The following is a 23,740-nucleotide window of genomic DNA, read 5'->3' on the forward strand; positions in this document are numbered from 1 at the left end:
AGGATGCCATTGGGACTGTCCTTTGTTCAGGCTCCGCTTTGAGTTTTGGAAGAGAAGATGTGGCATCAGGCTGAGGGCAAAATGAGCAGGGTTTGTGTATGATGACTGTATGCATGTCTCTTGATGAGTGAGTAACACTACATTGTAGAGAGGCTCCCCTGCCCATGGCTTGTCAGCTCCGAGAAAACTGTGGGATGGCGTGCTTGGACATGACGTTACCTTGGGTACATGACAGTCAGCCCCAACCAGGTTATATAAGGTCACCCTGACCAAATGGTCCAGTATGGTGACACTTTGAAATGGCAAGGTTTTTATGCTGTTTTGACACGACTGTATGTTTGATTCTTTAAGGCATCTTGTCCGCTAAAGTTGAAATGTGTAAAATATGTGCCTCTAACTACTGCTCCTAACTACTTGTTTGGATAAACGGGTATTCCTGTCCAAAACTTACGCAATTGTTTGAGCCACATGTTGGATGCTCAAGCACCACAGTGTTTGCACTTAGAAAGTCAGCCTATGGTCGATGAATGCTTCAGATATACAGTAGTTGTCTCTGTGGATAGGATAAGAGAACGTCTTTCAGCATTGAAGAAAATAAACACATCACCTTTAACAAATGAACTGCTAGTGTATGTAAGGGAAAGGAGATTCTCTCCAAACTCCAAAATATCCAAACTCTGGACTTGATTGATAGGTCACAAAAGCATTACCAGTCTGCTCAGACCTAAGTTTGGAGTTCAATTGTAATTCATGTAATGGCTAATCGTTCTTACAGTCCTTTGTGTTTTGCCATGGACTCAAAGCGTACAATGAACCGCAAAACTTGAGAAAAGGTGCCAGTTATTTCCTTGCGCTATTGTCCTCTAGTTATTTCCCCTACTTTCCCCCCTTTTCGATTAATTTCCTAAGCATGACCAGGGTGACAACTTGATTAAGGGAGAACAGAAAATGATACTTGGGCTGTAACATAAAATGGCTCTTCATTTTGGCTTTTACCCACAAGCCAAATGGATAGAAGAGTGTAGGGCAATTCAAAGATAAATGATGAGTCCTTTATGCTTTAATACAAAAATGAGAGTCTGTAATCTAATTAAATTTGGCCACATAAATTCTACTAACACATACATATATATACATCATCCCACTTGTCAAAAGGCAAAGCCTTTCCCTGCAAACTAGTTATCTGGACTACAGTAGGTTAGACCTGTGCATCTGGTTCTGGTCCTCACATTGAAATCACTGCTTTACCCTGACTACTATCTCTGCTCCTCTCTACTAGGATCTGAGCTCATGCCCAAAGCCCTTTCCACCAGGATAGTGGGGGGAATCTGGTGGTTTTTTACCCTAATCATCATCTCCTCCTACACGGCCAACCTAGCCGCCTTCCTCACTGTGGAGAGAATGGAGTCTCCCATTGACTCGGCTGATGACCTGGCCAAGCAGACCAAGATTGAGTATGGAGTGGTTGAGGACGGCTCTACAATGACCTTCTTTAAGGTAAGTTGAGGCCGTCATATCACTTGTAACATGATTAACATCAAACAATAGCGTTTTTCCACCAAAATGGCTTGGACGAGTCCCAATTCTCAAACTGTTCTGATCATTTCCACCACATGAACGGGGGTTCCAGGCCATTCAAATCCAGAGAGTGGGAACAGAGAAATGCTGATGCTGCTCTCATTGAGAAATGTAATAATGTTGCAGTACTTTTCTCTGTATGTCGAAATATATAAACCTGCACTCTTAGAAAAAAAGGGTTCATTGGGGTTCTATATATGTAGCATAGGGTTCTTTACTCAACTCCAAAGAACCTTTTATGCTAAAAAAGGTTCTATAATGACAAAAAAGAACCCTTTTGGCACAAAGGTTCTTTATGGGCTATTATTCATTCATGTATTACATTATTCTGCAACATTTTGTTGTTGTAATTAAATTATTGATTATTAAACTGTTGTAGTAACTTAATATCACGTTTTAATCATGCTGATTTTGGATGAGAACAACTGAAATGGCACTCTTCGTGTGATATTAACCCCCATACTTTGTGATCATTCACATGCATTCATAAATACATTTTAGGGTCTTGATGTTTGTCAATACTATTAAATATTCAATCCGGAAAGGACAAAACAATTGACAATGCATGAACCCAAAAGGTTCCATATAGAACCTTTTTCATGGTTACAAATAACCCTAAAGGGTTCTTATTATTGAACACTTAAAAACGGTTCTGTATGGAATCTTTTAGGGGTTCCAAATACTTAGCGCTGATAGAACCTTTTAAGGTTCTATATAGAACCTTTTCTAAGAGTGTGTGCACCTCACTCTTAGAAAAAAGGGTTCTATATATGTAGCATAGGGTTCTTTACTCAACTCCAAAGGACATTTTATGCTAAAAATGTTCTATAATGACAAGAAAGAACACTTTTGGCACAAAAGTTCTTTATAGGCTATTATTCATTCATATATTACATTATTCTGCAACATTTTGTTGTTGTAATTAAATTATTGTTTATTAAACTGTTGTACAGTAGTAACTTAATATCACATTTTAATCATGCAGATTTTTGGAGGATAAAAACTGAAATGGCACTCTTCGTGTGATATTGATTAATTACATTTTTTAACCCCCATATCTGGAATTTTGTGATCATTCACATGCATTGCATTTTAGGGGTTCCAAATACGTAGAGCTTTAGAACCTTTTAAGGTTCTATATAGAACCTTTTCTTCTAAGAGTGTGGCGTGCAAGATTGCTAGTGGATCAGCGGTCTCAGTTTCAATATCTCTTCATGAGGACAGAGGAGAGTTTAGATGAGAGCTTCTGGTACACTAGAATGTACATTTAAGGATGACGCATAACCGGATCGCCCTGTGATGTCCACTGGGTTTATTTTTGTGATAATGACCAGCTAACTCCACATTATCCTTCAGTAATTTGATTTGATTTAATTCAATTTTTGATTGATTGAAGCTTTACTAACTGAGTCACCAGGAAGGTCAAAGACAGGCTAGTATTTTTAATATTAATTTGAGCATCTGGTGAAGAGACATTTTGCTGGTCAGATGGTCTGGAACGTTGAATAGTGGTGTCATGGTTTGAATGTGATGTTTGCAATGTTTTTAAACTTGACCTAATAATTGAGGTTGTGTTTCTGAGCTTTTACTGCTTTGGACTGCTGGAGGTGCAAAGGTTGAAATCATAATTCAATGACTGCAATGTTCAGTGCTCTATGTGGAGATCCACTCTGCATTTCTTTATTCAGTCCAGAGGGGAATGAACATGTTCACTGTAAGAGCAAAATAATCTTATTAAGTCAATATTTTTGCTTTGAGATCACAGACTGTCCCCATTTGTGACCAGTTCAGTGAAATACTCAGCCAGCTGTTACAAAGCAGGTTTTGTCGTTCCTATCCGCCTCTGTAATATGTTCTTCTAAATATACAGAGATATACGACCATCTGGTTTTTTTTTTTACTTCATTAATATGTTCTTCTGTGATATATAATTCATTTTTAATCTGTAATTCATTTTATTTCAAAAAGGGACAGTGTGCATTAATCAACATTCATGAATGTGCCCAAATTAGCCATCATTTCTGGTCTTGTTCTGATTAATTCACCAGCACAGTTTATTTCTAAAGAAAAAAAATGTGTTTGTACAATCAGATTATATTTATGATACAAGCGATTCCTGAAGGAATTGGCAACCGGATTAGAGCAGATTACTGGAGAGAGCTCCTTTAAAGCATCCTGTTCCTGACAACGCCTATAATCCATTCCCGTCAGATTTCCTCCAGGAGCAGCAGATGTTCTGAGCGCTGAACACATGTGCTCTTTTAGCAGGTGCTGATGTATTGAGTGATTGAGTGGCAGTGCGGATGATTGACGGTTTGATAAACTGCCTTTATTGATTCTGTATAATGCGCTACAGAGAGACAGTCACAGAACTCAATAGTATCGAGAACACTTTAAATTAAATAGGTTCCTTTTATGTTCTGTAATTAAAGGAATTTAGAACCATATCAAACACTGAAACCCCTCGTGGCTGAAATAGTTTTAGGTTCTTTACATCTGTACGTTCATCGCTGGCTTCGATAGCTTCTATTGATTTGCTGTTGTTACAAACCCCGATCTACTGCTATATAATCTCAAATATTGGTTCTCATTCACCAATCGTGTACACACACATTTGTGTGCGAAATCTATGCACCAATATTTTCACGAACATGTCCAGTGAGGTGCACTAAAAGGTTAAAGGAGTAGTTCAGTTAAAAAAAAAAAAAAACTTTTGCTGATAATTTACTCACCCCCATGTCATCCAAGATGTCCATTTCATTCTTTCTTCAGTCGAAAATGAGTTAAGGTTTTTGATGAAAACATTCCAGGATTTTTCTCCATATAATGGACTTCAATGGGAACCAAACGGTTCAAGGTCCAAATGAGAGTTTTAGTGCAGCTTCAAAGGACTTTAAACGATTCCAGACGATGAATAAGGGTCTTATCTAGGCCGACTCGAAAAAAGATTCGTTCATTTTGATAAACAGGAGAGTCACGAACGCGCATCACAGAACAGAGCAAGGCGAGCATTTGAGCTTATAAAACTTAAACTTTGTTATTTATTTATTAAATGAGCGATCGTTTCGCTTGATAAGACCCTTATTCATAGTCTGATGTTGTTTAAAGCCCTTTGAACAGTTTGCACTGAAACTGTCTTTTGGACCTTGAACCGTTTGGTTCCCATTGAAGTCCATTATATGGAGAAAAATCCTGGAATGTTTTCATCAAAAACCTTAATTTCTTTTCAACTGAACAATGACATGGACATCTTGGATGACATGGGGGTGAGTAAATTATCAGCAAGTTTTTTTCAGAAATGAACTACTCCTTTAATGCTCTATTGTATCTGAAAATAAACCTTATCATCTAAACCATAAACATACTTGATAGTGTTAACAAAAGCAAACGTGAGTTAAGAACACATTTGCTGAAGTAACAGTGCCATTTTAGCTGCTTATATGAGTCTTTGAGCTCTTTTATTGTGAATCATGTTTCACGGGACTCGTACTTGAACTGGTAAAACTGTTTTGAGGTCAAAACATTGAGCAAGGAACCACACAAAAATAAGGTATAATCTACTTAATCATCATTTTGCGTCAAAATGAACAAAAGTGGCTGCAATTTTACTGTCTCTAGCGATCATTTCAGTTGGAAACGGCAGTGATTTGTGTATTGCGAGTTTGGTTTTGGGAGCAAAAATGCACTGTAGGTAGAGGCACATTTTTCCAATAAGCCTGTTTTGAACAGATCATGCATCATCACACAAAAGTTTATTCTGAACGTATACGAAAAATGTAGGAATAAACTGAAACCACACATTTGCAATAATCACATGCTTGGGGTTGCTTTCTAATTATCCTAAGATTAAATTGTGTACGTGCTCAAGGATCTTTCCCGCACAGTGTAGCATATGATTTCTGAAAGTGACAAAAGGCTGAAAGTGACGAAAAGCCCTTGTATGCTGATTGTTTGGACGTATTTGATGCAAATTACTAACCTCGAGTATGTGGTCACTCATTTATAGTCCAAATTCATTAGTATTAGAACAAGGTTAAGAACAAATTCAAATGCTTACATATTTTGAGTATATACACATATATGAGAATTTTTTTTCTTGTTTTAATGTAATATTTGAAAAATGTTACGCAGTTATTTGTTAAAAAGATTCAACATAATATGCCACCTCCAAGATTAAAATTATCATTCTTGCTACACTGTAAACAAATATTGATGGTTTAACTTAAAAAAAAGTAAGTAACCTGGTTGCCTTAAAATTTTAAGTTCATTGAACTGGAAAAAGTGAGTTAATACAATGAAGGAGAATGATTTAATCATCAGAAACTCAAAATTATATGTTATCTGAACTACATAAATTATTTAATTTGATTTGACAAAAGAAAAAATGTTGTGATTACTACACTTTAAAAAATATTGTTGGTTTAACTTAAAGTAAGTAGCCTGGTTGCCTTAAAATATTAAGTTGATTGAACTGGAAAAAGTGAGTTAATACAATGAAGGAGATTAATTTAATCATCAGAAACTCAAAATAATAAGTTATCTCAACTAAATAAATTATTATAAAGTTGATTTGACAAAAGAAAATATGTTGTTGAATATTTTTTAAAGTGTACTGTACTGTAATTTGTTTTGTTTGTTTGTTTAATTTGTCCTTATTGTGTCTTCTATTATCTATTAAATTTAAAATGTAACGAGTACTGTTTCCGAGTCCAAGCCTCTACTTCGTTTCAATTGAGAAAAATATCTCAATGGCTGTTTTAGAGAATTTTTCTTTTATAGCACAAATTTAGGCTAACTTTTAAAACTGTAGGCTCACAATGTCCTGAACACCAATATTTGAAGGATTTAGAAAAGATGAGTCACTCTCTGGCCAACTGAGATTTGGTATGGAGATAAAGGCGAGGATCATTATTGTGTCTGAGCACACCATGAGTGTATATTAGCACACTTTATTGTTTGCTTTTGGGATCTCGGTGACATCAGACTTAACAACCGGGTGGAATGAGATTGCCTGGTTTTGCTTTTATACCAGACCACCTGTGTGACTCTGGTCAGAGCGATCATTTCAAACTCTGCATTCCCTAGACCTCAAAGCTGTTGGTGGTTTTTAGCATCTTTGGGTTTATTGCTGAAAAACTGATTTTAATAATATATGTTGAGGTTCACTGAAATGGCCGCCAGCGAGTGTCTGATGAGGCACTGGGGAGTTTGAGTTGGATGACTGCGCTAATGGGAGCTCACAATTTTAATCCTTTGATCACTCTTTTATGGACTGCGTTCCTCAATATACTGCACCCGTCCTGTAAAAGCCATGCTTTGTGGGTCAATGAGAGAATGCGTAAAGGTTGAATTGATTTCAATGGGCATTTTTCTTTTGTAAATGCAATTTTATTAATCAGGTTTTTTGTTTCAAACGTTTTTTTATGTCAAAGACTTAAATTTAACCAATTATTTAGAATCGTAACGGAATACATTAAATGACCTTCTAATGCATTTTCACATTTTCAACTTTAGTTAGTGTGTGTTGCTATTTGAACATAAAAAAAAAAAAAAGATTTGCAAGGTTGCAAAGTTCAAAGTCCCTTGAACGGAAGATATTTTATTTACCAGAGTCCTAGAACTACAATGAATGACTCTGTGACTTCATAAAGCATGGAAAAAAATGTGTTGGAGTCCAAAAATGCTACTCATTTGAATAATTCCCACCCACGAAATGTGCAAAAAAAAAAAAAAAAAAAAAGGGGGCAATGCCTGCTTGAGCTGCGCTAGAGAAGACCGTGTTGTCGCTATGTCAAAGAGACAATGTTTTTTTTCCACCCAGTTTCCAAAACTCATTTGTTTGACATTCCTAAGGCTGGCAAACTTAAAAGAGTGGTTAACATTTATTTTAAAAACACTGTTGATCATTATAACTCTAATATCTATGTGTGCGCTGCACATTTTACAGAGAACAGCTTCCAAAACCACAATGCAGGCTATATGCAGAAATGCTTCTCCTGAAAGTTTGTGGATCACAAATTGTAACAATGAGTCAGAGGCGTGCGGATCCATTTGCAGTAGCTTTATTTACTGAATGCACACAGAGAAATATCAGTGAAAACAGGATTGAAGGGCAAATCCAAACTCAGAGTCAATACCAGGCTGGGGTCGGGGCAGGGAGCAGACAATAACTCGTAGACCAGAGGTGTAGACAAGGATCAGGAAAACCAGGAAAGACAATAGGACGTGGAATGCTCAGAAGTGTATGCCGGGGTTGATACAAGACTTCGCAGGGAGCCATGCAAGCAAGCAGCTTATATACAGGAGATAAGTGGCTGCACCTGTGCAGGTAATCAGGGATGGGACTCAGACTGAGAGGAGGATAGATGGGAAATGTAGTTCAGTATTCTGGAGACTGTGATCTTTGATAACTCAAATGTTATGAAGGGGTGTGGCATTTCCCAAAGTGCACACTGGGTCAGCTGACCAATCACAGCACATTTCATATTTCGGAAAGGAGGGGCTTCATCGAAACAGGAACTTTTCTAAGCTTGTGTGCCAGACTGTGTGTGCACGGAAAAATCAAATTCCTCTTTCATCACATCTGCACGTTGTTGTTTATGATGGGAGAATCCATAAGAGTGCATAATTCAGTCAATGAGCATGTGCACTGAACAAAACGCCAGTGTTTTCAATGGTGACTAATCTGATTGGCCACTGCATTCATAAGCTCAACAGAAACGTGTGTGATTGGTTATAATGCTCAACGCTGCAAAAATCGCGTGAAAGTAAATCTGATGCGACTTAAATGTAATGCCACAATCACCACTTATTATTCAATTTCACATTTTACTTTAATCACGACAGTCATCTTAGAATTACTTTAATTGGGCTGTTTTTTTTTTTTTTTGTCCCCTTATCTTGACATAACAGTCATTTTTGGTTAAATTTTTGCCCGAAGCCCCGATTAAATTTAGACCCTGGTGACAAACGACAGAGTTCACTTTAACTGTATGTCATTAAAGCAGATTATACAGGAGGTTAGCTATAATCACACCCACCAGTTACTGTAACTTTATCTAAATTACAGTACACATCAAGAGTCTCTTCCATCCTGAGAAAACTATCAGTTAAAAAGCATTTGCCTATTCTGACAACACTGCACGCAATAACAGTGAAATCAAGCCTGGGAACCTTGGTGTTTGCATTCTTCTTTTACTGAGGGCTTACCTTATTAGAACCAGATTGAGCCTTCATAACTGCCTTGATTCTTTGTGGGATAGATTCAACATATCTATCCATATTGTCATGATAGAAGCATACAGTTACTGCAGATTTGTCGGCTGCTCATCCATGAAGTGAATCTCCCGTTCTAGCATATCCCAAAGCTGCTCTACTGACCTGAGATCTGAAGACTGGAGGACATTTGAGTAAAGTGAACTCCTCAAAACCAGTTTTTCTTCCAAAAGAACTACCGCTCACTGAATGTTTTCTGTTGTTTCTGACCATTCTTTGTATGTGAAAATCCCAGTGTAATACTCAGACCAGCCCATCTGACACCAACAATCACACTCTTAGAAGAAATGGTTCTATTTAGAACCAGAAATGGTTCCATCCCCCGCTTCATATATGGAACTCCAAAATGGTTTTATATAGAACCATTTTTTTTTTGGTAAAAGGTTCTATTGGCCAAGTATGGAACCCCAGGGTTCTATATAGAACCCAGAGGAACCCCTTTTTTTAAGAGTGCATAGAACCTTTTTGGGGTTCCAAATACGTAGCGCTGATAGAACCTTTTCTTCTAAGAGTGCAGTTTGAACTTCCGCGGATCACCTTGACCACTTGCCTAAATGCATTGTACCCAATAAAGTGTGTGTGCACAGCAGTTAGTTCTGTGTCTTGAATCTGATTGGTTGAGAGATAAATGCAAAATTTCTACTAATAGCAGTTTCACAATTTGTATCACTCTGTTTCTGCCAGATCTATACTGGCTTTATTTCTCACAGCAAGAGTCGATGGCAGTGGAGCAAACCCCAACATCCCTCTGCTATTATGTCACGGTATGCAGTGTTGAGTTTTCTATTGTTCATATATGAACAATATACATCGTGTATGTGGCGAGGATGAGCAAACAACAGACACAGTGGGCCCTATCACACACCCAGCGATGAGCAAGTGTTTTTTGCTAGTTTCAGCCAGACGCAGTTTTCATCTTCACGCCACGTTGTTTATTTAGCAAGTGTATTTGTGCCCATCTGTTCCCCCATGGGCTGCTGGTCTGAGAACAAGCATTGCTATTTTGAGACAATTGAAGAAGACTGAGCCATTGACCAACTGAAACCCGGTCCCGCTTTAACCTTGCGCGCGAGCACATCCGTTTCCTCGCTAAAGAAGCATTCAGTCTTTCCACTTGCAAATTCCAAGTAAATAGTCGATCCGACATGGCGCGAGTGCAACTGGCCTTTAAAGTGATGGGGAGATGAGATTCTGATTGGTTAATTGCACGTTACACCCAAAACACACCCGTTACTCATTAAGAGAATCCGCAGCGGACCATTTTCACCGCTGTTAAACTAGCAAAAGTACATTTACATTTACTATTATTCATTTAGCTGATGCTTTTATCCAAAACGACTTACGATTGCTCTATATGTCAGAGGTCGCACGCCTCTGGAGCAACTAGGGGTTAAGTGTCTTGCTCAGGGACACATTGGTGTCTCACAGAGGATTCGAACCCGTGTCTCTCACACCAAAGGCATGTGTCTTATCCACTGTGCCATCCCCACCCCCACCCCATCTGAGCAACACCTTATTCCCCTTTTTGGACATTTTCATTATTATTATATTAATAAACGCCTCTCCAAGGTTTGACGCCCAAGTGCACTTAGTGTCCTGTGCTTTAGACAATGCGCTTAGATCCTTAAAATAGGTGTGGCGTCAAACCTTGGAGAGGCGTTTATTAAAGAGCCCCTATCATGGATTTTTGAAAATGGCTGTTCATATGGTGTGGACTATAGCTCTAAGGGAATAAAAACATCCTGCAAAGATTTATATCTGAAAGTGCACCGTATATAAAGTTATTGTCTTTCAAAAGTGAGAGTCGACTCTGAGTCTATGAAATGAATTGTTTTTTGCAAATCTGTTAAAAATAAATGCATATTATAAGTGTTTTTTATCCTTGCATGCATGTTAAACTGTTTTTGGGAACTCCTAAAACAAAAATAGGAACATCTCAAATGCTATGATAGGGGCTCTTTAATATAATAATAAAGAAAATGTCCAAAAAGGGGAATAAAGGGTCCAACATAAACAGGGAAGGTGGTGCTCAGGTGGGGACGGCTCCTCAATATGTGTGTGTGTATCAAACGTGACATAAATCTACACTTATGTGATCTTCCATGTTGTATAATATTAACCCTTTTAGCTCAAAAAAAGAAAGATTTTCAGCCATGACTGTCACAGTGTCTGGTTGGTGTTCCCTGGGTGTCCACTAGAGTCCTTTTCCCCATACTGTCATTATGAACTGCATTTCCCATAATCCTTTGTCTGAACTCACCACTGATCATTCGCACCAAGGGTGTAATCCATTAGCCGGAAGTTAAGCCTTCATAGCAGAACTTCACCTGCTGTTAGCATCCCATTGACTCCCATTCATTTTGGCGTCACTTTGACAGTGAATAACTTTACATCTAAAGCGTCCGAACACTTCCTTTGTCCATTATTTATTTCTAAAGAAACACGACAATGTATAAAATGCTCCATTACTTTGTATCTTACGCTAAGGCCCCGTAGAAGGCGTTTTTGTAGGCGTCAAATTTCTGCCGCACAATAGAGACATTACCGTATTGACAGTATAGAAGCTCACGGCAATCTTTTACTGTCTATGAGGCAATCGGGGGGACATGGAGGGATAAAGTCAAGGGAGAAGCCCATCGAGAGAGTCCATAAAAGAAACGGGAGAACATATTTTAACGTTTTTGAGGAATTAGGTGATTCGGATTTGTCTTGGCACAGCTACTAGAAGGTTTACGACTGCCGTCACGCTCAGTTTGAGCCTGCGCAGTCGCTCAGACATCAGACAGGAAGTGCAATAATCAGGCTTCTCCATTGAAATCAATGGGGTCGCTCTCACCTTGTTTGTACCCGTCTGTTTCTGGGATTGTTGTGGATTCCTTGTTTAATGTCTCTGTACCACTCCTGGTTGTTTCTTGTGTTGTGGACTGTCTTGACCTTTTGCCTGGCTGGATTGTGAGTACGGATTACCCCATTAAACTGAACTTGGACCTCACCTTTTCTTGTGTGCATTTCTCGATTCTGTGGTCTGCTACAGGATCATATTAGCAGAAGATTATGGCCCTTTTAAGCAGCCACCATCTGGAAGTCAAGCGTTCCCTGTGCTGAACATACTGCCCCGAGGCTGACACATTCAATTATAGAATATTTTAACCCATGAAAGCAGGTGGAGAACACAGAAGACAGATATAGTTCTCCTCTTCTCTGGAGGTTTGCTTTCTTTGTCCTTCTCTGCTCTGAGGCATCTTATTATCCGTCACATCTAGTATGCCACATTCTATGCTTCAAAAGATATTATGATCAAAAAGAGGAGCAGGCTCACTGGGAAAGCAGCCTGACCTCTCTCTCATTCCCTCTGTTATCCTCCAGTATCAAAACAATCTGTGGCAACCTTTCACACAGAGGAGCACACCTTCGCTCATCACTTCCTCGACGCGTTCATCAGTCACATCTGTGTCTCTGTGAGAGGAACGGTTTGCTCGTCCAGATCTCATCTGACCACCTCAGCTGCTATCATCGTCTTTTTAATTTGTTGAGAAAGTTTTCGTGGAACCCGCGGCCACTTCCCAGGTTCAAACCCTTATATTTCCCGAGCAATCTTGGTCTTATCAATCCTCGGTGAGTTTTTCTGTCCTCGGACCCCTGGACCGTCGAGATGAGATAGTCTCGGGAAGCGAATCACGGCGCTTGAAGAGAGCAGCTCCTCCTGTTGAGAGGAACAATGATGCTCGACACCCTTGTGATTCACAATCACCATTCATTCTGTGGCGGGAATTACATTTGAAAGATTATTTTTGGAATAGAATAGCCGAAAACTAATAATATGTATATTTTAAATGGATAAGTCTGGCATAATATTATAACAATAAGGTGTAATTTTCTATTATAATAAAAACTATATATTTTAAAGTTATTAGTTAATAATATTCTCCATGCTATTAATAATTAGTTCTTGATTGGTAAACAGTTCATTTATTTATCATTTTTCATTATCGTTTATCATTTTCAGTTCACTGTATTTTAATCAATTTAGGCCATGTTTATATATATAAATTAATACAAATAAATATTTATTTTTATGTTTTTTTTATAGTTATTTTAAAACATCAAGTTGAACTAAATGAAAGTGAAAAATGATACTTTGGCAGCTATAGCTGAAATAAAATAATTTTAGCTTGTTTTTAAATGTTTTATTTCATTACAGATAATATTTATTTTCTTTTTTTTCTTTTTTTATGGTTTAGTTAACTATAATAACCCTGATCCATGCAATTAATAATTACTGTTATACCACTGCTAATATAATCTGTTATAATAAAATAGAAATTTCACAGACAGGGTTTAGATTAAGCCAGGATTAGAGTTTAGTTCGATGAGGACATTTTAAGCAGCTCTAACGTGAGTTGCACTGGTTTATTTTAAGATATGTCAGTGCAAGTTGCTTTCAGTTAATACAGCTCAAACATGCATTGAAATATGACGATAGAAGTTGTGCTAACTCTCTGTAAACCTTTATATTTATTTAAATATCGTGAATGATGTATAAAGACAAGGCACATCTTTAATAGTTCGAAGAGGTGCAGGAATGTGTTTAAAGCCTAATCAAAAGCATTTTGACAAGTCTAACAATAGAGTCCCAAGAGACTTCCAGCCATTACACACACACACACATGCATGCATGCTTAATCACGTGCCCTTCCCTGTGGATGCTCTAAGAAGCCTTTCATTGTGCACATACACACTCTGTTTCTGTCTCGTGACAGGCGAGGTGTCTGCTTTTCGTAAAACCAATAGTTAGCAGTATCTTTTCGATGTCTTTACATTCTGGCGAGAGATTTATCCTGTTAGAAGCTCCACAAACACTGTCGCCGTCCTTCATGCGTGTGTCAATATAATGAGAATGTGAGTTAAAATGGACAGCCACCTGCCGGCTGTCGCTTCCAGCATCATGATCAGTGCCGAGCTCGAGATACAGCGAGGAGATGCTGGTCGCTGAGCTACAATTGGGATTGTCAAAATGAACGATTAACAATTGAAATTAATTAAATATTGTGAGCACCATTGTTTTGAATTCAAGAGGAATTCACATGGAATCAAATACGAACTCTGTTAGACAGGTGACACCATATAGATAAAAATGATAAATTAAAGGTATAGCGGAGGATCTTTCCGAATTTTAGAGAAGACCCGCCCTCTCCAATTTTTAAAAAAAAATGCACATGGACAAACACAACACTCTTGCTCCCGAGAGGGAACGCCTATTACGCCTTACACAATTATGTTGCAAATTATAAACTAACTCAAAAACATTCATAAAAAAGACAACATGTCAAATGCCCTTCCATGTTTTATTTACTTATTATACTGATCGATTGAGGGACCGAGGACTCAAGACATGGTATGTACAAATACGTTCTGAGGAAACTATTTTGCAAATCGCAACTACGTTACATGGCAACATATAAGAAGTGCTATTACGTTGGTCCTTAACCTAATATGTCTCATTGTTAATAATACGTTATTTTTATACATAGTTGCATATGTAATGGAGAAGTAGCTTGTTGCATTTGTGTAATAATACACACACAAGGTTTTAGAATATTTCAGGGTGATACCATTTATCATTTGGTCAAAAGGCTACTTTAGACAAATTGAGATGTTTACCGTGTCTATGCGGTGCATGACTTGTGCCAGGGCTAGTAGCTTGCATTAACTTTTACTATTGATTTTAAATTGATTTCTCCAAATAGCATGACAAACTGGTAGAATCTTCGCGACTGCGGCATCAGTGAGAAGCCCAACCTGTGCTTTTAGCGCACGCCAGCATGTGATATTAACCCAAAATCTCTTTGGTCTTGTTTCTATATTCTGCGGCCTTTCTCTTCTTATCATACACTTCGTATACATTTTTTCTCTTTCGACCCTCAGCCATTTTCAAAGGAATGGCTGAAACCGCAACTCCGACATAATACACCTGAAAGTGAAAACTACATAGGGATGAGCTAACACTATCTCACGACCAATTCGTACGAATTCGACGCATGATTAAAAAGTGGCTAATTCGTACTAATTCGTACAACCTCACTCGTACTAATTCGTACGATTTGTCTAAACCCACGTGATGGTTAAGTTTAGGGGCGGGGTAAGGGGTAGGTCATTCGTATGAATTCATACGAATTGGCCAATTCGTAAAATATGTACGATTTAGCAAAATCGTATTAATTCGTACGAGTGAGGTCGTATGAATTGTTACGAATTAGCCACTTTTTAATCATTCGTCGAATTCGTACGACTTGGTCGTGAGATCGGGTTGGATGAGCACGTAAACATATCACCAGAATGATTGACACTTAGGTGGACCAATAGTATAGACTACCCACCCGGAAAAAGAAAATCCTCCGCTATACCTTTAATAATAACTATTTCTGTTGTCAATTTTTAAATGCAGGTCAGAACTGAAAATCATCTAACGTTTAATTATTAAATTATTAAATTATTTCCATTGAGATCAGTTGATTTTTTTTTTTGTCCACCCTTGAGGATGTATGATTACATGATTATATTATTACGAGATAATAACATAATAACCCATAATAATCCATGATTGTATTATTACGAGAAGATAAATATGTAATAAGGAATATAAAATGAATATGCAATATGTGAATTATCTATTTTTATGGCACTACTCCAACGTTTTAAATCCGGAGAGAACTAAATTGAATTTCAGTTTGAAACGCAAGCCCCTGAAGCGTTCGATAGTCTTTTGTTTTAATATGACACCGTTATGTAGTAGTACTTCACGATCACAACGTGATGAGTAGAGTTTAAATGCAGTTTAATGTGTTCTACACAACATTAAAGTTTATTAAGGAATAATGGACCATTAGACTGTAATGTAGGCTCATACTGCTTAACATTCAGCTGTGGATACTAGAAGCCTGCTTTCTAGGGCAGAGATATAGACACATTTAGACATCAATTAAGATTATTATCTGTTCTTTTAGATTGGGTCATTTTAACATTGATGAGGTGATTTGAAGTCGTGGATGAAGTTTTGGTTAGCTAACATGGGTGTAGCATACTTTTTTAATTGTCAGGGAATTTGAAGCACCCATCATTCTTTAAGCTGATGGAAGTCACCCAGGTGTATTGAATAAAGATGGTTTATTTCAGCTTTGAGTGTTAAATATCTCTGTTTTTATGGGAATGTGGATCTTTCAGATCAATCTCTTTTGATCATTTTTCAAATTTTATTGTGTAGGGCGCTGGTCTTGGTCTTGACTCGGTCTCGCCCTCCCTCGGTCTTGGTCTTGTCTTGGTCTCGGCCCCTAAAAGTCTTGGTCTTGTCTTGGTCTCGGCCCCTAAAAGTCTTGGTCTTGACTCGGTCTCGCCCTCCCTCGGTCTTGGTCTTGTCTTGGTCTCGGCCTCTAAAAGTCTTGGTCTTGACTCGGTCTCGCCCTCCCTCGGTCTTGGTCTTGTCTTGGTCTCGGCCCCTAAAAGTCTTGGTCTTGTCTTGGTCTCGGCCCCTAAAAGTCTTGGTCTTGACTCGGTCTCGCCCTCCCTCGGTCTTGGTCTTGTCTTGGTCTCGGCCCCTAAAAGTCTTGGTCTTGTCTTGGTCTCGGCCCCTAAAAGTCTTGGTCTTGTCTTGGTCTCGGCCCCTAAAAGTCTTGGTCTTGACTCGGTCTCGCCCTTCCTCGGTCTTGGTCTTGTCTTGGTCTCGGCCCCTAAAAGTCTTGGTCTTGTCTTGGTCTCGGCCCCTAAAAGTCTTGGTCTTGACTCGGTCTCGCCCTCCCTCGGTCTTGGTCTTGTCTTGGTCTCGGCCCCTAAAAGTCTTGGTCTTGTCTTGGTCTCGGCCCCTAAAAGTCTTGGTCTTGTTTCGGTCTCGATACACTCTGGTCTTGGTCTTGTCTTGGTCTCGGCCCCTAAAAGTCTTGGTCTTGTTTCGGTCTCGATACACTCTGGTCTTGGTCTTGTCTTGGTCTCAGGTTAGGTGGTCTTGACTACAACACTACCTCAGAGCCACACCCACCTATTACATCATCACCACAGACCAAGTTTTTTACCAGTCAGAGTGAACTTTTCCTGGAAGCTGCTTTTAACTCCAGTGTTCGCCATTTTGTCACACCAGTTTCCACCAGTGTACCAGGGTCTTCACTCATCTCAGGGTTTGGGCCTTCAGAAAACATACATCATCCCTGCAGACAGTGGACGAGGAAACGCATCAGTATCAGTCAACAACAACAGGCGGACATCTGTTTACTTTCATACATCCAATACATCAATAATGTTGTGTGTTTTCTGGATGTTTCTGATTGAAAGTTGACGGATGTCCCTTTTCTTTTCAGTCCAAAAGCTGGTTAAATATTTTCACTCTGGACCATATCCGTATTTTAGCTACATTGACATCACTCCCACAATAATGTCTATTTTTCAGGATCAACCAATTTTCTACTATTCGTCTCAGTGTCGGGAGAGATAATAAATTTGTTTCTTTTTCATTGTCTTGTCATCTAAGAATAACCGCCGCAGCAGAGAATGCTTCAGGTCTGATTGTAGTGTGCGGAAAATTAATCAAAGCCTCAGAACAGATCGAGAACCAAGAGCAGATTAAAGAGAAGTGCAATCTGCGAACACTTCAACATGATCAAAGTATTCGACAAATCACTGCTAATCAATCCAAACAATCTCAAATCAGCGCAAATGCACAGATAGCATCATCAAATGAGAATGATCACCGGAGAACGTCACACAGAAAGTATTGTTTATTACTTCTTTTTTAGGCAAATTGATATTTCTCTTCTTTCTGTCTATCTCAGCCCTCATGGTTTTGCCTCATCAGCAGTCGCAGTCTACATGTGCAATTGGCTGATTTGTCAAGGGTAACTCCAGAAGATTCTGATAGGCACTTGGCAAATCACCCAGTTGATCTAAAATATCGACCGGCCACAAAAAGTCATTACACACAATAATGGCAGGCAGGACCTTGAGTGTGTGACTTAATTAGGTTTCAAATGCCACCAGATGTGTTCTCAGAAGCACAAAACGACCTGAGTTTCAAATGATTGAAGATTATATGCAATTGGTAACAGTTTCTCATGCTACTAACCTTAGTGTCTAAGTTGATTATGGGTTTATTTGTAGTTCTACTGGAATAAGACGGGATTATTTTGTGTGCATACATTTCAGTTTTGGAGATTAGTCAGGATTAGTCATAAACAGATTTGTATGCTTCTGCCACAATTTGTGCCTTAGTAATCATGTAAAGGGGGCAGAATATGACGTTTTTTAAGCAATAGGTGATTGTTTATTCTTAAAAAGATTATTTTGAAAAAACAACTGGATATGCTTTGTGTTCCCAGCAAGAGAGAAGTGTGAGCGAGAAAAGCTCGACTGTGGGTGGTTTATTGGTAATACAATGTGATCTCATTTGTATTTGTAGGTATGCAACTTTAAGGACAAAAATGTACAAATCGTTTGAGTTTCATCAAATTGATTGGTTGATTTTATTGAATTTATAATGAATGATGTTAAATAATTGTGTCAATCATCTGCTGCTCCCTGTATTTGCATTTTTTTATTGTATATTTATGCAGCAGTTATAAACTATTTATTACCACTTTTTGAGCATAGACCTGAAAATGAAATTTCCAATTTAAACTCTCATTTTGAATTCTTTGGAGAACACGCTGAAGTTTGGTCTCTTTTTAAAGAAGACACTTGGCAAAATGAAATTATGAAAAATGGAGACATTTTTTGTTTGTAACTCAAAACTGTGAGAAAATCAAGTTAAGGTTGATATCTGAAAAAATGAGCTTTCAGTAAGATTTTGTTTGGGTGCAGTACCAAACATTTCCACTAGATGAAATTCGTTTTTTTTCCATTACTTTCAATCATTTGACCACGAGGAGTACAAGTGTGACTTTTTTCTTTCTTTCAGGACCATTTAACCTTTTGGAATCATGTCCATGATTTTCTTTTTTTCTGTATTCGCATAGCAAGTTTCACGCCATTTCGACAAAGAAAAAAAAAAGACGTTTTCTTTTTCTGTTAAAAATGACTGAAGCACATGTGTGGGTATTTCTCTGAAAAGACTTTGGGTCATTTAGTGATTAAATCTTTTTTGCACTTTTTGCAAATTTTATGACAATTGCAGTTCCAGCTTTTAGATTTCTAAAGTGCATACGTAAAAAAATAAAAAAATATTAATAATATTAATAGGAGTTGTCAATGTTTTGATACTGTGTTGAGTCAATGTATGTCCAAACCAGATCTTTCTTATTTCAGATTTAGGATCTATAGATAATATGGTACTGGAGTTTGCATTATTGTTGTTGTGTTGTTTCAAGCTCAAATATTGCATTGTCTATGCTGTTTATAATTGAAATATCCAAATACAATGTTAAAATGGAGAGAAAGCATATTTTATTTGTCAAAAAGCATTGATGAATAAAAAGTATGCTAATGATTTTGCCTTCTCCTCCAGAAAACAAAGATCTCCACGTATGATAAGATGTGGGAGTTCATGAGCAGTCGAAGGCATACGGTCATGGTGAAGAGCATCGAGGAAGGAATCGAGCGCGTGCTCACCTCAGATTATGCTTTTCTTATGGAGTCCACCACCATCGAGTTCGTCACCCAGCGCAACTGCAACCTCACACAGATCGGAGGCCTCATAGACTCCAAGGCCTACGGGGTTGGCACTCCCATGGGTAAGGCACTTGGCAATATTAGTTTTATTTGAATAATTTATCATTTACTTAACTCACACTGCATTCTTGTTTCATGTCTAAAGCTGTTTCATGCTGCTTGTATCACGTTGCATGCATGAATAATTTTAATTGATGTGAATATTAATGAGCACTGCTTTTATTATTTGGTATGTAGCCATGTAATAAGTGGAACCCTTCACTTTGTATCAGGATTTTCTAAATATATATAAAAAAAAAAAAAAAAAAATGAGGAGGAGGGTGGTGAATTACGTCCCGGGTCACTAAGACCCGAGGTGTGTGTTTAAGGGTTAAATGAACTCCCAAATTCAGCATTTTGTCTCCAATGCAACACCAGCCACCATTCAAATTGCACAAAATGAAATTGCAAAAATGAAAATACTCTCACGTCAATTTCGCAAAAACTCCCGTTTATCGCAAAAACGTTTTTACGCTCACATGAGGAGGTTTTTCAGACAATTCGAAAAAGGAATATTTCGCAAAAACTGCAATGGAAACGGGTTTTGCGCATTTACACCACCTGACGTGGTGTGTTTTGGGTCCGTGTCCGCAAATAATAGTAATAATTATCATCATTATTATAACATTTATTAGGCGACATATGTAGAAGACGCTTTTATCCATAAAAGGAACAAAGCAATTCGTCACTTCATTCATAATACAGGTTGGGAAATAATAATACTAGGGCTAAGATTATCACAAATAAACACAAGATTTTGACGTGCAGTGGAGTGTGTAGCGCACACTGGACGGCAGCGAGGCGCGGGCACTTGCATTTTCCTATCAACAATGGAAACAACTTAAAATACTCTATCATTTCTGGTCATACAGAAAATAATAATACATTATTTGCCACTACTTTTATTTGCGTAATCTCACATTATCAAGAAAACGTGCTTTTGCAAAATAAAACAATCAAACTGAAGCGCGAGAGCTTAAACCATAGGTTAAAGCTTGAAATGCACTTTAAATCGTAAGCTAATACCTTCTGATAATGAAATGTGCATTTCTCTCTAAAGGTGCATCTGGAGACGGAGATATGTTTTTAGCCGACACTGATTTAGGAAAACAATAGTTTATTAATAATGCCTCGTTCTTTTTTCAGACACATTTATTATAGCCTGTGACTCACCTATAAATCACCTTTCTGTAGGCTGTAGCTATGGCTCTTCTCATTCAGATGGGGGAAAAGTATAATTTCCAGGTTCTAATTTGGCCTTAGAAACCCAGTAAAACCATATTTTTTTTTCCATATTAATTTGTGAATATTTTAAATGTTTAATAAAGGGCCAAAAAGTCATAAACAAATATCTGAAAATGTGTCCATATATATATATATATATATATATATATATATAGAGAGAGAGAGGTTTTTGTTTTTAAAGGTCAAACTAAAATGTTGAATTCAACTTTGCGTTTTAAAAATACAACAACCGTTCATTTTTCGTTTTGCAATTACGGGTTAAGTAAGGGAAAATGAATGCAAGTACACTGACCGTTTGGACATAGCTAATACGAGACAGACTTTTTTATTCAATTCATAAAAGAAATAATAATTACAGAAATAGCAAACTGGATTTTAAACCTCAAAGAATTGCCACAATCAAGACCTCAAAGCAGAAATAAGGGAGAAACACTCAGGAACTCTGTGTCTTTCCGTGCCTTTGACGCTTGGATAACACACACGTCTCCTTACATAAATAATAATAATGTCTAGTGCGGTGGCTGTGATATAAACCTACCAACGTCCATTGCCATGATTTTTCGAATGACTTATCGCGAGAGGAAAAAAAGACATTTTAGTCAAATAACATCGGTTAATGGAAACGCCGTCATTTCGCAAAAGTTTTTTATCGACATTTAGAAAATAGCGCAAATCGGTAATGGAAACGGTCTCTCAAACAACATCACTGCTCTAATCAATAATCAGTTACAGCTACACTCTAAAAACCCAACTTTGGGTCAAATATGGACTAACCCAGCCGTTGGGTTAAATTTTTACATTACATTTTTAACCCAACATTTCGGGTTTGTCCATATTTGACCCAAGATTGGGTTAAAACAACCCAGCATTTTTTAGAGTGTATTAGCCCAGATCTGAACACATGTGCATAATCAAATCAAAACCATCTCTATTTAGCAAAAATATTTATTATCAGCAACATTACCTAAAAAAAAAAAAAAAAAACAATAGTCAAAAACATGAACAACTGAACAGCCTGATTGAAATGAGAGACACAGTCGTTTATCATCACATCTCTGCCATGCAGAAGTGTATTCTCCTCAAAGTGTGTTTCTCTCAGACTGCAGCGTCGACTCAAATCTTCATTTCATTTTGATTAATGACTGTCTGGCTTTGTCGGTGAAGGTGAAGCGGTTGAGGTTAGCGTCTCAGTGAATGTGCAGAAACGCGGACCCCGAGGCAAACGTGCATGAAATAGACGAATGGATGAGATAAATAAATGAAAAGAGAAACTGTGAGGCGTTTCCCCTCCTGTGCATAAGATTATCGGGCTCACGGGCAGATTGTCTTAATCCGGTTATACATGCGGCTGCGGGCTGTGTCAGTCCTCACAGTAAGACTTGAGACCAAAAACATCCAGAGTTGTACATGATACCGCTGGAAGACATCTCAACACAATGACCCTGAAACACTTCGCTTATCACGCGTTTGTAGGAAAGGGAATTACGATTTCTACGATTTTCTTCACATTCCTTTAGAGTAAGCAGTCCATCCATTTAGAGAAATATGCAAAAAAATATTTCTTTCGTGTTCATTCGTTTTATTCGAGAGAAAGCTGAAGCTCGTGGTTGTAGAATAACTTGGACCTGAAAGCTGCATACTCAACAAATGGCCTCAGCGTGGGATCGTATCGGATATAAAACAGCACGATCCATTACATGCAGAATTGCTTTGAAAGGACTAAAATAACCAAGAATGGAAAAGGCACCTTAATGTGAGGATGAAAGGCCTGTGGCCACCTCTGAAGCAGGACTCCTCTACCTCAGGCTCCTGTCAATCCGCCAAATGAAAGAAAAACACAAGCTTTATTTCACTCATCCAGAACTGGTGTATTGTGTTCAGTTTGCTGTGGTTTTGTGTGTGAAATATGTCGACGTGATGAGGTCATTAGTAGCAGACCGAGACCAAGGCCGGGTGAAACCGAGTCAAGGCCGGATTCAAATTCATTTGAAAGATCCACATTTCCCACCAAAGAAATGTTAAATATTTAATCAATAAATGCAATTAGAATAATAAGACACTTTATAGAGCTATTAACAGCTAAATGTTGCATATAGAAACACGATGAAGAAATAAAATGAGCATTTTAAATATGAAACTAAAACTGCCAGTTGTTGGCAGTAAATCACTTAATGAGTGAGTCACTGAATCATTCATTCAACCGATTCGTCGAAACGAATCACTGCCGCGTGTTGCACCGGAACAACACTTCTCCTTCGGATATTTTTGAAATTATTTTCATAGCCAAAATGGAGCAAAAACTTTAAAAATTGAGTCTTAAATGTTAGTTAGTTGTTAACTTCTGGTTTATTGAATGTTTGCATACAAGAAATATCACATTTGCAGTTGTGTGCATATTAGTGAAAACAGCTCTGTGATATTGCTTAATTAATTAAAACAACAACAACAACAAAAAAAAATCTTTTTGTTTGCATTTTACTACATCATTTCACTTTTTTTGCAATTATATCTTGGATTTTGTGTGCATTTGTAAACTTTTTTTGACACAATCCCCTGTTGATTTCGAACCCATCAGAAATAAGTTATTTATTGCATTTGAAGCAGAAAGTTTTACAACTATTCAAATTAATGATGTTAACATATAAATAAGACAATGCACAGGCAGTTTAGGGTACGTTTACACAACAACGATATGCTTAAACGGAGAGCTTTTTTCCTTTGAGTTCTTCACGTACAGACGACACCATTGTCAAAACGATTCCCATGCACACGGATCCGCGAAAACGACTGAAAACCCTGATTTCTGCTGCGGGGCCAGTAGATGGCGATGAAACACTATAGACTGAACACGCAATACGCATGTGTATGATGTCATCGTCTTCAGAGATTCGCGTTTTTGTCGTTTACACTTTTCAAAAACTTGCACTTTGAAACCCGTTTTCCAAATGTTGCGTTT

At 37.9% G+C, this 23,740-nt stretch overlaps 1 protein-coding gene across 2 annotated transcripts in view; it reads left to right on the forward strand.

Annotated features, from left to right (window-relative positions):
* Positions 1-23,740, forward strand: part of grik2 (glutamate receptor, ionotropic, kainate 2) — a 227,643-nt gene that overhangs the window by 178,069 nt on the left and 25,834 nt on the right. For both annotated transcript variants that reach the window (XM_039651240.2, XM_039651241.2), the window contains exons 14-15: positions 1,280-1,497; positions 19,337-19,562. In XM_039651240.2, the coding sequence (XP_039507174.1) occupies positions 1,280-1,497; positions 19,337-19,562 (444 nt within the window). The remainder of the gene's footprint in view (positions 1-1,279; positions 1,498-19,336; positions 19,563-23,740) is intronic.

Source organism: Pimephales promelas, chromosome 12 (genome assembly GCF_988280905.1).
Source record: "Pimephales promelas chromosome 12, fPimPro1.hap1.1, whole genome shotgun sequence".
In the NCBI taxonomy this organism is placed as follows: domain Eukaryota; kingdom Metazoa; phylum Chordata; class Actinopteri; order Cypriniformes; family Leuciscidae; genus Pimephales; species Pimephales promelas.